Source organism: Papio anubis, chromosome 16, assembly GCF_008728515.1.
Source record: "Papio anubis isolate 15944 chromosome 16, Panubis1.0, whole genome shotgun sequence".
NCBI lineage: Eukaryota > Metazoa > Chordata > Mammalia > Primates > Cercopithecidae > Papio > Papio anubis.
In genome coordinates, this window is record NC_044991.1 from 105,428 (window position 1) to 119,650 (window position 14,223).

At 54.0% G+C, this 14,223-nt stretch overlaps 1 protein-coding gene across 5 annotated transcripts; it reads left to right on the plus strand.

Annotated features, from left to right (window-relative positions):
• Positions 1 to 646: 646 nt before the first annotated feature.
• ARSA (arylsulfatase A) lies at positions 647 to 9,651 on the plus strand. 5 transcript variants are annotated; one of them, XM_009217619.4, is made up of 10 exons: positions 647 to 1,264; positions 1,402 to 1,642; positions 1,756 to 1,974; positions 2,047 to 2,216; positions 2,530 to 2,654; positions 2,746 to 2,873; positions 3,100 to 3,202; positions 3,317 to 3,418; positions 8,682 to 8,738; positions 9,363 to 9,651. In XM_009217619.4, exons 1-9 carry the CDS (start codon positions 1,047 to 1,049, stop codon positions 8,720 to 8,722), a joined length of 1,347 nt encoding a protein of 448 aa, XP_009215883.1. In that variant the 5' UTR covers positions 647 to 1,046; the 3' UTR covers positions 8,723 to 8,738; positions 9,363 to 9,651. The 5 variants fall into 5 exon arrangements, with proteins under 5 accessions (XP_009215883.1, XP_031511989.1, XP_009215884.1 ...); XM_031656129.1 differs by lacking the exon at positions 9,363 to 9,651 and having other exon boundaries at positions 8,682 to 8,918; XM_009217620.4 differs by lacking the exons at positions 8,682 to 8,738; positions 9,363 to 9,651 and adding an exon at positions 3,755 to 4,644.
• Positions 9,652 to 14,223: the final 4,572 nt, after the last annotated feature.

Below are 14,223 nucleotides of genomic sequence, written 5' to 3' on the forward strand. Positions count from 1 at the left end.
CCTGAACCACACACACACACACCCACACACACCTCAAACACCACACACCACCTCAACCACACACACACAGACCTCAAATACCACACACAGCTCAAACACACACCCCTCAAACCACCTCAAACACTACACACACACCCCACATACAGTCCCCCGCACCCACACCACAGCTCACACGCACACAGACACACGTACGCAGGAGAAAGGGTGTCAAAGCTTTTGCTAGTCGTGAAGAAAAAGCCCGCAGTCCATGGGGCTGCACGGTTTCCCCTGCGATTTGCTCATTCACCAGGCGCCCATAACGCTCCGTGCTCAGGTCTCTTAAAGGAGGGCCCGAGTCTCCCAGTACCCGGAGGTCTGGGGGCGCACGAGCCGCTCCTCCTCTGCAGAAGCTCCAGACTGAAAGGGCCCCGGACACTAAGCAGCGCCGAGCCCCGCGCGCAGCCCGGGACGCCTCAACCGGATCCGACCGTGCAGAAGAAGCTCCCAGAGCCCGGTTCACCACCGCAGTCAACAGCCTCAGGGTGCAAACTGCGGTCTCGGAGCGAGCACGCGCAGCCACGCCCCTCCCCCGCCCCGCCCCCGGCCCCGCCCCTGCCCGGGCCCCCGGCCCCGCCCCTAGCCCGCCCCTGGCCCCGCCTCGCGAGGGTCACAGGTCACGGGCGGTGCCGAGGCGGAAGAGCCCGCAGCCCCGCATCGAATCCTCCTGGGCTCCGCCCAGCGCCTTCCCCCGGCCCCGACTCCGCCGGTCAGCGTCAAGTGACTTATGCCCCCGACCCTGAGCCCGGACCGCGAGGCGAAGAGGATCAGATCTCCGCTCGAGAATCTGAAGGCGCCCTCGTCCTGGAGGAGTTCCGTCCCAGCCCACGGTCTCCCGGCACTGTCGGGCCCCGGTCCTCTGGAGCTTCAGGAGGCGGCCGTCAGGGTCGGGGAACATTTGAGTCTGGGGTCTCAGGGGAGGGCGGCGCCTGGGGCTGTGGTCTCGGAAAGAGCCTGCTGGAGCCAAGTGTCCCTCCCTCTCTTGGGACAGACCCCTCGATCCCCTGTTCATGGGGGCACCGCGGTCCCTCCTCCTGGCCCTGGCTGCTGGCCTGGCCGTTGCCCGCCCGCCCAATATCGTGCTGATCTTTGCTGACGACCTCGGCTATGGGGACCTGGGCTGCTATGGGCACCCCAGCTCTACCACCCCCAACCTGGACCAGCTGGCAGCAGGGGGGCTGCGGCTCACAGACTTCTACGTGCCTGTGTCTCTGTGCACACCCTCTCGGTAAGGAGGCGGAAGCGCCTCTTCCCCTCCATTGCTTTCCTCCCAATGGATTGCAGGAGGGCGGGAAAAACGTGTCTCTTTCTCCAGGGAAGGCCACATTTCTGCCTGCCTCAAGGACTCTGTGACTTGTCCTGCAGGGCCGCCCTCCTGACCGGCCGGCTCCCAGTTCGGATGGGCATGTACCCTGGCGTCCTGGAGCCCAGCTCCCGGGGGGGCCTGCCCCTGGAGGAGGTGACCCTGGCCGAGGTCCTGGCTGCCCGAGGCTACCTCACAGGAATGGCCGGCAAGTGGCACCTTGGGGTGGGCTCTGAGGGGGCCTTCCTGCCCCCCCATCAGGGCTTCCATCGATTTCTAGGCATCCCATACTCCCATGACCAGGTAGGAGCCACCGGGGCCCTCAGCCACCCTCCCACCTCCCAAAGTCCCCCAGCCCTTGATGTTCCTGCAGCCCTGTCTGCCACCCCAGCCCTCACTGGAGCTGCCCGCCTCAGGGCCCCTGCTGGAACCTGACCTGCTTCCCACCGGCCACACCCTGCGACGGTGGCTGTGACCAGGGCCTGGTCCCCATCCCACTGTTGGCCAACCTGTCCGTGGAGGCGCAGCCCCCCTGGCTGCCCAGATTAGAGGCCCGCTATGTGGCTTTCGCCCGTGACCTCATGGCCGACGCCCAGCGCCAGGATCGCCCCTTCTTCCTCTACTACGCCTCTCACGTAAGTGATCTTGGCCCCACCCCTGGCTACCCGTGACCCCTACCCAGTGCTAACTCCAGTCTTTGCCCCCAGCACACCCACTACCCTCAGTTCAGTGGGCAGAACTTTGCAGAGCGTTCAGGCCGCGGGCCATTTGGGGACTCCCTGATGGAGCTGGATGCAGCTGTGGGGACCCTGATGACAGCCATAAGGGACCTGGGGCTGCTTGAAGAGACGCTGGTCATCTTCACTGCAGACAATGGGTATGCTAGCAGGGCAGCAGGGTGCTCCCGCCCTGTCACAGACCAGGGCCCTGGGGGCCTTGCAGTTCAGCTGCTGGCCAAGAACATAGTGGGTGAGGGGGTGTCAGGAGATGCTGGCCACGTTGCAGGGACCCAAGGTGTAATTAGGAGACACAGGTGCACAGAGAACTGGTCATGGTAGGCCTGGAAGATGCCAGGCTCATGCTGGGCACCTCCAGGCAAGCTTTGTGACTTAGAGGTGTGGGGCCACTGGTCACCCTCGGTGGCTCAGAGGCCGTGGCTTCATGGCTTATGAGCTCCTCCTGTGTCCCAGACCTGAGACCATGCGTATGTCCCGAGGCGGCTGCTCTGGCCTCCTGCGGTGTGGAAAGGGAACCACCTACGAGGGCGGTGTCCGAGAGCCTGCCTTGGCCTTCTGGCCAGGTCACATCGCTCCTGGTCAGTCCGCAGGCCCTCTCCTTGGGAACTCTGGCCCCACCACCCCAACCCTGGTGGCGAACTGAGTGACTGCACAGCCTCTTGCCCCCAGGAGTGACCCATGAGCTGGCCAGCTCCCTGGACCTGCTGCCCACCCTGGCAGCCCTGGCTGGGGCCCCACTGCCCAATGTCACCTTGGATGGCTTTGACCTCAGCCCCCTGCTGCTGGGCACAGGCAAGGTAGGGCTGGTGACCCCTGATCCCAGCTCCTTGGCCCCTGTCCTGGCCCCTCCCCTGGGGTGAGTGTGGGCAGTGCCTGAAAGTCTGTGCCTCAGGGCCTCCTGCATTTAGCGGCATCCAAGTGGCGCCACCTCTCAGGTTCCTGGAGTGGGCTAGAAGCAGTGCACGTATGTATGTGCAGTGCTCGGGGCCTGTCCCACCCCGTGACCCCTGACTCTGCCCCCAGAGCCCTCGGCAGTCTCTCTTCTTCTACCCGTCCTACCCAGACGAGGTCCGTGGGGTTTTTGCTGTACGGAGTGGAAAGTACAAGGCTCACTTCTTCACCCAGGGTAAACCCTCCCCGTGAATCCCTCCACCTGACCTGCTGACCCCTCCCCGGAGCCCCAGATCCCTGGCCCCTCCTTTCGCTCTTGCCCCATGCACAGAATTGGCCCCCTCCCCAGGCTCTGCCCACAGTGACACCACTGCAGACCCTGCCTGCCACGCCTCCAGCTCTCTGACTGCTCATGAGCCCCCGCTGCTCTACGACCTTTCCGAGGACCCTGGTGAGAACTACAACCTGCTGGGGGGTGTGGCCGGGGCCACCCCAGAGGTGCTACAAGCCCTGAAACAGCTTCAGCTGCTCAAGGCCCAGTTAGATGCGGCTGTGACCTTCGGCCCCAGCCAGATGGCCCAGGGCGAGGACCCCGCCCTGCAGATCTGCTGCCGTCCTGGCTGTACCCCGCACCCAGCCTGCTGCCATTGCCCAGATCCCCATGCCTGAGGGCCCCTCGGCCTGCCTGGGCATGTGAGGGCTCATCACTGTGAGCCTGTGGGGGAGGCACAGGTGTCTGGAGGGAGTTTGTACCTGATAACGTAATAACACCAGTTGAGACTTGCAGGTGTGACGGTTCGTCCAATCCTGTGGTAATGCTGTGTGCCAGTGCCGGTCCCCTGTGATACAAATGAGGAAACTGAGGTGCAGAGAGATTCAGGACTTGTCCAAGACCACCCAGCCAGAAAGAGGTTGGGCTGGGATTTGAATCCTGGTGTCTTGGCTCTGGAAGCTGCCCTGGCACCTTGGTGATCTGCATGGGTCAGTGTACGCAGGCACACATCAGCCGTGAGGACGTGGGCACATCCGTTCACAGGAGCAGCGCCACGTGCCTTTAAGTGCCAGGAACGGGGCGGGAGGGTGTGAGGGCTCAGTGGCCAGAAGACTCAGAAGATGCAAAGTGCCTGAGAGACAGGATTTTCCCCAAGAAGAAGCATTCTTAGAGGCACAGGCACTGGACCTCCTTGGTTCTTATCAGAAACCTGTCTGAAGCCAAGTGATGAGTTGCACATTCCAGGTGGGGATAAGGGGCCTGGAGCCCCTGCAGGCTCCTAGGAAGGCACAGCAGCAGCCCCTGAGACAGCCCTCCTGGGGCCCCTCCACCCTCCCAGGCCTCTGTATTTTACCTGTGCCCACACTTCTGTCTCCTGCCTTCACCTTTTGACCCACTAGAAAGATTCTCCACCCAGCAGACAAAGTGATCTCTTAAAAACATCTGTCGGCTGGGCGCAGTGGCTCAAGCCTGCAATCCCAGCACTTTGGGAGGCCGAGGGGGGGTGGGTCTGTTATGCCCAGTCCGTTTATTCCCCGAAGAAGACCACCAGAGTCCAGAGTCGAAGCTAAGCAGCAAGGATCTTTATTACAGGTTCGAACCTGGAACTCTCACTCACTCTCGAAATGAGAGGGTCAAGAGAGAGAGTTCCCCCACAGAGCATTAAACAATGTTATATAGTCTAAGAAGAGTGGTCATAGAATCATTATACAGATCAGATGTATGATTGGCTGGTGTTTGAACAAGGCGATTTGGCTAACTAGGATTGGTTCCCGCCATTTCTGGTATCTCAGTTCAACCCTTGAGACGGAAGAGCAGTTTCTGCACAAAGGCAGTTAATTATATTGCGTCAGGTTGCACAACTGGTTTATGGCAGCATGAGTTTATCTTACTTAAACATGTCTTGTGACCTAGCCCCAGGAAGAAAAACAGGTACTTACAGAACTTTGAAAAATTCAAAACCTCTGGTACGTGCAGAGATAAGAAAGCAGAACAAAGGGTGTAGCAATAGGGAGCAAGGAGGGTGGGTATGTCTTTGTGTTTTTGTGTCCTTTCATTTGTCCTTTCAGGTCACCTGAGGTCGGGAGTTCAAGACCAGCCTGACCCACATGGAGAAACCCCATCTGTACTAAAAATATAAAATTAGCCAGGTGTGGTGGTGCAGCCCTGTAATCTCAGCTACTCAGGAGGCTGAGGCAGGAGAATCACTTGAACCTGGGAGGCGGTGGTTGCGGTGAGCTGAGATCACACCATTGCACTCCAGCCTGGGCAACAAGAGAAAAACTCTGTCTCAAAAAAAAAATATCTGTTAGGCTGGACACGGTGGTTCACTCCTGTAATCCCAGTGCTTTGGGAGGCTAAGGTGAGAGGATCGCTTGAGGCCAGGAATTCAGACCAGCTTGGGCAACATAGTGAGACCCCCAGCTCTAAAGCGATATTTGTTTTTGTTTTTTGAGATGGAGTCTTGCTCTATCGCCCAGGCTGGAGTGCAGTGGTGCGATCTCCACTCACTGCAACCTCTGCCTCCCAGATTCCAGTGATTCTCCTGCCTCAGCCTCCCTAGTAGCTGGAACTACAGGTGCGTGCCGCCATGCCCAGCTAATTTTTTTTTAATTATTTAGTAGAGACGAGATTTCACCATGTTGGCCAGGCTGGTCTAAAACTCCTGACCTCAGGTGATCCACCCGCCTCAGCCTCCCAAAGCGCTGGGATTACAGGCATGAGCCACCACGCCTGGCCAACAATATTTGTTTTAATTAGCCAGGCGTGGTGGCATTTGTCCTAGCAATTTGGGAGGCTGAGGTGGGAGGATCACTTGAGCCCAGTAGGTCGAGGCTGTAGTGAGCTATAATTGTACCACTGCACTCCAGCCTTGGGGACAGAGTGAGACCCTGTCTGTAAATAAACAAGTAAAACAGGCCAGGCTTGAGAATCTATTCCTGCTCAAAAATCCACAGGCTTCTCGGAAGAAAATCCAAACCCCCTATAGTGACGTAATTTGCCCTTGAGACCTCCACCCACGCCCCCTTCCCCTCAGTCTTAGCAGGGTGGCCTGGCTGTTCCTTCCAACAGCAATGCTCTGCCTCCATTGTTGGCCTCCTCTGCAGGGAGGGACCATCTGAGCACCTGCCCGTGTCTGTGCAGCATGGCACACGGATGCCAGGCTCACATGCATGCCCAGGTGGCCAGTCACACACCAGGTGTGCTCCCTCAGTGTTGGCCAAGTGAGAGGAGCACGCCCTCCAGGTGTTCAGACACCTCCCCGTGGCAAACGCTGTTCATTGCCACCAGACAGCCACCTCCTTCCTCATGGGCTCCCATTTTCAGTGCTGGGCAAAGGTCCCTTGATCTGGGAGTTGCAGCCTCTTTCTCTTCAAGGAGGGCGGTGACCAGCCTGAGCCAGTCAATCCAGTGATTGGTTCAGGAGCAGCCCGTGACAGGAGTCTTGGTAGCGAACGACTGGGGCAGCCCTGGGGGTGAGGAGCTTGCGCAGCAGTCACAGGCCCCGACTGGATGCTGGGCAGCTGCTAACCTGGTGTCTCCAGCTGTCTACCTGGAGAGCTCCAAGCTCTAATGCTAGGAGAAAATTAACTCTGCCTGTTGAAGCCACTGCTAGTGAGGGTTCTGTTATTTGCAGCCAAAAGCCTTGCTGGAGTGTGGCCTCTGAATGGTTTGTGTGGCGGGCACGTGTGCCCGTGTGAGCCTGTGGTGTCAGACAGTGTGCTGAGGACCCACCGTGCAACTGTTTCAACCCTTTTCATCTGGTTTGAGGGCTGCACTGACCACACCCCAAATCCTGCTGTGTTTGGAATCACCCCCATAAGGTGGTGGTTTCCTTGGGGTGCCCAGCAGCCCCTGAAGCTGGCACACGGAGGGCCCCCATGCACTTGTCTGGTGGTGTTGGCCCCAGGTGGCTACGTAAAAAGTAAAGTAGAGGTTCCTCTTCAGACTTTTCTCCCCGTCTAGGAGTAAATAGTAACTTCTCTTAAAAGCAAAATTTATTCAAAGACCTGTACTAACATTCTTAAATAACTGCTGTAATAAAGAAATCAATGTACTTTGTGTTCTTAGCTCCCACAATTTAGCCTAATTATTTACCCTGGAGGCTTATACTGGTCCAAGCAAGCATTAGGCCATAGCCTGTTCCTCTTCCTTATTTGAAGGTGTTTTTACCTTGATCAGCATTCCACAAGTTACTTCCTCCTTCCTTTGTTCTCCTCTTTGCCTCTTTTAAAAAGCTCTAAGTTGCTAGCCAATCGGGACAAATACAGAACGTGAGGTCCCGTTCCAACCAATGGAAACCGGACACAGCAGTAGAGGGGACACGTCAGGTTATAAATGACCCTGTCTCCTTTGTTCGGTGTACTCTCGTGGCAGAACTGCTGGCGAGTGTGCCCTTTCTGCAGAAAGTATACAAATGGCCTTCTGAGAAAATTAATGTTGAAGTGCTGTTTCTTTACAGCACCGAGGAACAAGCATTTCAAACGGTGCTGTGGTTCAAGGGGAGGGCAGAGAGGAACTGAACTGGAGGCAATGATTCCAGTATCACATGGGAAGACCAAACCCTCTAGCAAGAACTAGATGAATACTAACACCCAAGCACAGTCTTCAGGCACCTCCTCCAGCTCTGCTGCTCCACTTCCTCTCACTTGGGTAGTGTGCATAACCGAGTTAATCCCACCCGTGTTTATGCATCAGCACCGTGCAGTGCTGGATATGGAGTTGTCAGAGGAGACCCACCCTGCACTCACTAGACTTACAGTCTAGCAAGGAAGATGAACTTAATCCCGGGATGTCAGATGCACCTGAGATTTCAGTGTGATAGAAGTCACTGCCTCTGGTAGGGTGGGGTGTGTGGAACTGCCTGACCAGGGACACCAGAGAACCTGTGGGTGCTACAAATGTTCCAAATCTTAAGGGGTCATAACATGATGCATGCATATGTATAAAGCAATCAGCCCACACACGTAAGATGTGCATACTTTATGACGTCATTGCGTATTTTCTATTTCGGTAACAATCTAACCATGATAAATGCCACAAAGGAAGGGTACCTGGTCTTACAAGAACATAGCCAAGAGGTGGGGGTGGAAGGATAAATGAGCCAGTCAGGAATGCCTCCCATTGAGCTCTGAGGAGGGTGTTCAAATGCACTCTGCACCCAAGGTTGGAAAGAGAAGCAGATGTTCCCATTCCCCCATTCGGCTTTTGGTTTTGCTCTGATTTGTTTGTGTTCAGAAATGCTTGTTTTTCATCAGTTAGCTGTTTTAGCCGGTTGCACCCTCCTCACACAGGCATGTGCACGTATGCGTATGTGCACGTGTATGCATACAGAAATACGCACACATGCACACTCACATTCATGTGCACGCAGGCACATGCATACACATGCATCCGGGAATGCATGCCCCCCAGAGATGTATGCACGTGAACACACAAGGACTCACACATGTGCACACAAGCATGCATATGCGTGCATATTTGCACTGACATACACACTGTTACTGTGGCCCCAAATGCCACAATTCCCTGCGCTTGCCTTTCTTCACAGCTGCAGAACAGCCCCTTCCTGTGAGCCTAAGAGAATCCATTCACCAGGCTGGCAGCCATCCATTCCCACAGAGCAGCTTCCCCAGGGAGCTCCGTGTCCTCTCGAAGGGGCTAAGTGTGTTTTCAAATGGGCAGAACAAACAAACAAGTTGATTCTGTGGTTTCCCCTCAGGTGCGTTAGGAAGGAAGAGGGGATATCCGGAGCCCAAGTGATCGCATGAGTGACAGGGTAAGAGGCGGCCCCTGCGGGGAAACTCTTCTCCCCTCCCCTCCCTGGGGCCCCTCCTTGCCCGTGTGCTTGTCTGTCCCCCAAGTGGCCAGAAGGGGGAGCCCAGGGAACGTTTCAGTGGAACAATGTTTAAATTCACCTCTGAATTTTTTTTTTTTTTCTTTTTTGAGACGGAGTCTTGCTCTGTCTGTCGCCCAGGCTGGAGTGCAATGGCGCAATCTCAGCTCACTGCAACCTCCGCATCCCCGGTTCAAGCGATTCTCCTGCCTCAGCCTCCCAAGTAGCTGGGGTTACAGGCATGCGCCACCATGCCGGGCTAATTTTGTATTTTTTAGTAGAGACGGGGTTTCTCCATGTTGGTCAGGCTGGTCTCGAACTCCCAACTTTAGGTGATCTGCCCACCTTGGCCTCTCAAAGTGCTGGGATTACAGGCGTGAGCCACTGTGCCCAGCACCTCTGAATATTTTTAATTACAAAAATAATGCATACTCATTAGAGAAACTCAAGTAATGCCCACTCATCTCAGTCCCAGGTAGCCAATGCTATCAGTCTGGGGCTGGGGGGGGGGTGGGCACACGCCACATTGTTCTCCACATTCATGCAAATTATGTATTTTGGCCCCAGGCGCTGATTCAACTCTAACCTCATGCCCTGCTGCACCCTGGACACTGCCTCTCAGCTGGCTGATGTGTCCCCTCCCCTTTGTAACCCTGAGCCTGGTGCAGGGGGGGTCAGTAGTAATGAAGGGGGGAGTGCATTTATTTATGCCCCCTCCAGCCTCCTTGGCTCCTTTGTGTGAAGGACAAGAACCTTCCTTGCGGATGCAGCACATGGTGAAATCCGGTCTCTACTAGAATACAAAAAATGGGCCCGGCGGTGCCTGTAATCCCAGCTACTCAGGAGGCTAAAATAGGAGAATCACTTGAACCCTAGAGGCGGACGTTGCAGTGAGCTGAGATTGTACCACTGCACTCCAGCCTGGGCGACAGAGCAAGACTCAGTCTCAAAAAGAAAAAAAAAAAAAAAAGAACAAAGAAAGAAAGTGTGGCAGCGTTATTGCTGATATGGAGAAAATTTAAGTGGTCTGCATGGAAGATCAAACCAGCGAAGACCTTTCCTTAACCCAAGTCTACTCCAGAGCGAGGCTCTCCTTCTCTCTGGTTCTGTGAAAGCTGGGAGAGACGACGAAGCTACAGAAGAAAAGCTGGGGCCGGGCGCGGTGGCTCAAGCCTGTAATCCCAGCACTTTGGGAGGCCGAGACGGGCGGATCACGAGGTCAGGAGATCGAGACCATCCTGGCTAACACGGTGAAACCCCGTCTCTACTAAAAAATACAAAAAACTAGCCGGGCGAAGTGGCGGGCGCCTGTGGTCCCAGCTACTCGGGAGGCTGAGGCAGGAGAATGGCGTGAACCCGAGAGGCGGAGCTTGCAGTGAGTTGAGATCCGGCCACTGCACTCCAGCCTGGGCGACAGAGCCAGACTCAGTCTCAAAAAAAAAAAAAAAAAAGAAAAGCTGGAAGGTAGCACAGGTTGGTTCATATGGTTTGAGGAAAGAAGCCGTCTCCACCATGTGAAAGTACAAGGTGAGGCAGCAGGTGCTGATGGAGAGGCTGCAGCAAGTTCTCCAGAAGATCTAGCTGAGGTAAGTGATGAGGGCGGCTACAGTAAACAATAGATTTTCAATGTACACAATTTTTTTTTTTTGGAGACGGAGTTTCGCTCTGTCGGCCCAGGCTGGAGTGCAGTGGCACAATCTTGGCTCACCACAACCTCCGCTCCTGGGTTCAAGCGAGTCTCCTGTCTCAACCTCCCGACCGAGTAGCTGGGATTACAGGCATGCGCCACTGCGCCCGGCACCATCTATGACTTTCAGAGCTAGAGAGAAGTCAATGCCTGGTTTTAAAGCTTCAAAGGACAGGCTGACTCTCTTGTTAGGGGCTAATGCAGCTGGTGGCTTTAAGCTGAATGCTCATTTACCATTTGGAAAATCCCCCTTAAGAAAGATGCTAGGCTGGGCACGGTGGCTCACACCTGTAATCCCAGCACTTTGGGAGGCCGAGGCAGGCAGATCGCCTGAGGTCAGGAGCTCGAGACGAGCCTGGTCAACATGGAGAAACCCCATCTTTACTAAAAATACAAAATTAGCCAGGCATGGTTGTGTGTACCTGTAATCCCAGCTACTCGGGAGGCTGAGCCAGGGAGGATCACTTGAACCCGGGAGGTGGAGGTTGCGGTGAGCCAAGATCGCGCCACTGCACTCCAGCCTGGGCAACAAGAGCGAAACTCTGTCTCAAAATAAAAAAAAAAAAAAGAAAAGAAAAGAAAAGAAAGATGCTAAATCCACTCTGCCTGTGCACTATAAATGGAACAGCAAAGCCTAGAAGACAGTACATCTGTTTATGGCCTGATTTAATGAATACTTTAAGCACACTGTTGAGACCTACTGCTCGGAAAAAAAATATTCCTTTCAAAATATTGCTGCTCATTGACAACGTTCGTGTCACCCAAGGGCCCTGATGGAGATGTACACGGAGATCGATGTTGTTTTCATGCTGCTAACACAACATCCATTCTGCAGCCCATGGATCGAGGAGTCATTTCTACTTTCAAGTCATATCATTTAAGAAATATATTTCACGACCAGGCGCTGTGGCTCACACCTGTAATCCCAGCACTTTGGGAGGCCGAGGTGGGTGGATCGCCTGAGGTCCGGAGTTCGAGACTAGCCTGGCCAACATGGAGAAACCCTGTCTCTACTAAAAACACAAAAAAATTCAGCCAGGCAGGGTGGTGTGCACCTGTAATCCCAGCTACCTGGGAGGCTGAGGCAGGAGAATGGCGTAAACCTGGGAGGCGGAGCTTGCAGTGAGCTGAGATCCAGCCACTGCACTCCCAGCCTGGGCTACAAGCCAGACTCATACTCAAAAAAAAAAAGAAAAGAAAAAGAAAGAAAATATAATCATAGCAAGATTATTAGAGTTCAGCGTGGAACCTGAAGATGTGACTGAATTGCTGCCATCTCAGGAGAAAACTTGAACCGATGAAAAATTGATTCTTATGGACAAAGAAAGTTTTTTTTTTCTTGTTTATTTATTTATTCTGGTAGAGACGGGGGTCTCACCATGTTGCACAGGCTGGTCTTGAACTCCTGGGCTCAAGTGATTCTCCTGCCTCAGCCTCCCAAATTACAGGGATTACAGGCATGAGCCACCGTGCCTGGCTGAAAGTGGTTTCTTGAGATAGAATCTACTCTTGGTGAAGATGCTATGGACATTGTTGAAATGACAACAAAGGATTAGAATATTACACAGGGCTGAGTGCAGTAGCTCAGGCCTGTAATCTAACTTTACTTTGGGAGGCGGAGGCTGAAGTGGGAGGGATTGCTTGGGGCCGAGGTGAGACCTGCCGGACAACATAGTGAGACCCCATCTATTAAAAAATGGCCCGAGGCGTGGTGGCTCAAGCCTGTAATCCAGCACTTTGGGAGGCCAGCCAGGCCCGGATCCGCCCGAGGTCAGGAGATCCAGAGACCATCCTGGCTAACATGGGTGAAACCCGTCTCTACCAAAAAATAAAGTGCTTGAGGCCGAGTGTGGCGCCTGTAGTCCCAGCGCTACTTGGGAGAGCTGAGGCAGGAGAATGCGTGAACCGGGGAGAAGTGACGGGCTTGCAGTGAGCTGAGATCCGGCCACTGCACTCAGCCTGAAGCGACAGAAGCGAGACTCCGTCTCAAAAAGTTAAGCTAAGTGCGGCCTTGCTTTAGGTCCCTAGCCACCGGGAAAGCTAAGGTGGGAGGGATCCGCGAACCCAGGATATCCAGGCTGCAGTGAGGCGTGTGTACCACGCCTCCAGCCTAAGCAACAGAAGCGAGACCCTGTCTCTTAAAAAAAAACGAAAAAAGAATATTCCATAAACTTAGTTGGTAAAGCAGCAGCAGGGTTTGAGAGGATTGACTTCAATTTTGAGAGAAGTTCTACTGTGAATAAATGCCTCAAATGCGTCACATGGGCGAACCGTGGTGGCTCAAGCCTGTAATCCCAGCACTTTGGGAGGCGAGGCCAGGCGGATCTAGGAGTCAGGAGATGAGACCATCCTGGAGCAGTGAAACCCGTCTCTACTAAAAATACAAAAAAAAAAAAAAAAACAGCTGGGAGGCTGAGGTGGGGCACCTGTAGTCCCAGAGGCTGGGAACTTTGGGAGGCAGGAGGGAGATGGCGTGAGCAGGGCCGGAGCTTTGCAGTGAGCTGAGATCGACCCTGCACTCAGCCCTGGGCGTGGCGAGACCCTGTCTCAAAAAAGAAAGTGCCACAGCTGCTCCAACCTTCCAGCAACCACCACCCCAATCAGTCAGCAGCTGTCAGGTTGAGGCAATACCTTCTACCAGCAAAGATTATGACTCACTGAAGGCTGAGATGATCACTGGCATTTTTTAAGCAATGAGAGTGTTTCCTTTTTTTTTGAGACGGAGAATCTCACTCTGTCGCCTGAAGTGCAGTAACCAGATCAACTCATCCACCTCCTGCCTCAGCACCTCCAGCCCTTCACAGGCGCCCGCCACCTGTTCCGATAGCCACATGTTTTTAGTAAGGAACGAGTTTCACCCGTGATGTAGGATGGTCGATCTGTTCGCCGTCTGGCCTCAATCTAAGGATGGGGGCTGAGCTCCCACAGCCTCTTGAGCCTTTCTTTTTTTTCTTTGAAGCGGGTCTCGCTCGTACCCAGGCTGGAGTGCAGTGGCATGATCTTGGCTTGCTGCAGCCTCTGCCTCCTAGGTTCAAGCAATTCTCCTGCCTTAGCCTCCAGAGTAGCTGGGACTACAGGCGCACGCCACCACCCTTGGCTAATTTTTTATATTTTTAGTAGAGATGAAGCTTCATCATGTTGGCCAGGGTGGTCTCAATCTCCTGACCTTGTGATCCGCCCGCCTGGGTCTCTCGAAGTGCTGGGATTACAGGCGTGAGTCACCAAGCCCAGTCCTTTTTTATTTTTGTTTTGATATGGAGTTTTGCTAACCCTAAACTCCTGGGCTCAAGCGATCCGCTTTCATTGGCCTCCCAGAGTGCTGAGATTACAGGCATGAGCCACCACTCCTGGCCAACATAACTTTTATATACACTGGAAAACAGAAAATTTGTGTGACTCACTTTATTTCAATCTTAGTTTTGTTGTGGTGGTCTAGAACCAAACCTGCAAAATCTCCAAGGTATGCCTGCAACAACCTCTGCTATTTTGCTTTTATCTTTTGCCTTAAATTCTTCTTGATTCCCCTAACCTCCCTCTTCCTTCAACCCTCATGTGGAAGGGAGACTGGAAAAAATACACCAAAATATTAGGAACAGTTATCTCTGGGTTGTAAAAATACGGTTGATTTTAGCCTTTCTTCTATCATCTGCAGTCTCCAAAATGTCTATAATGACATGTGTTACTCTTTAAAGGGAAAGTAATGTTTTTAAAAATAGAGAGATCCTACTTTTATAGTGTTTA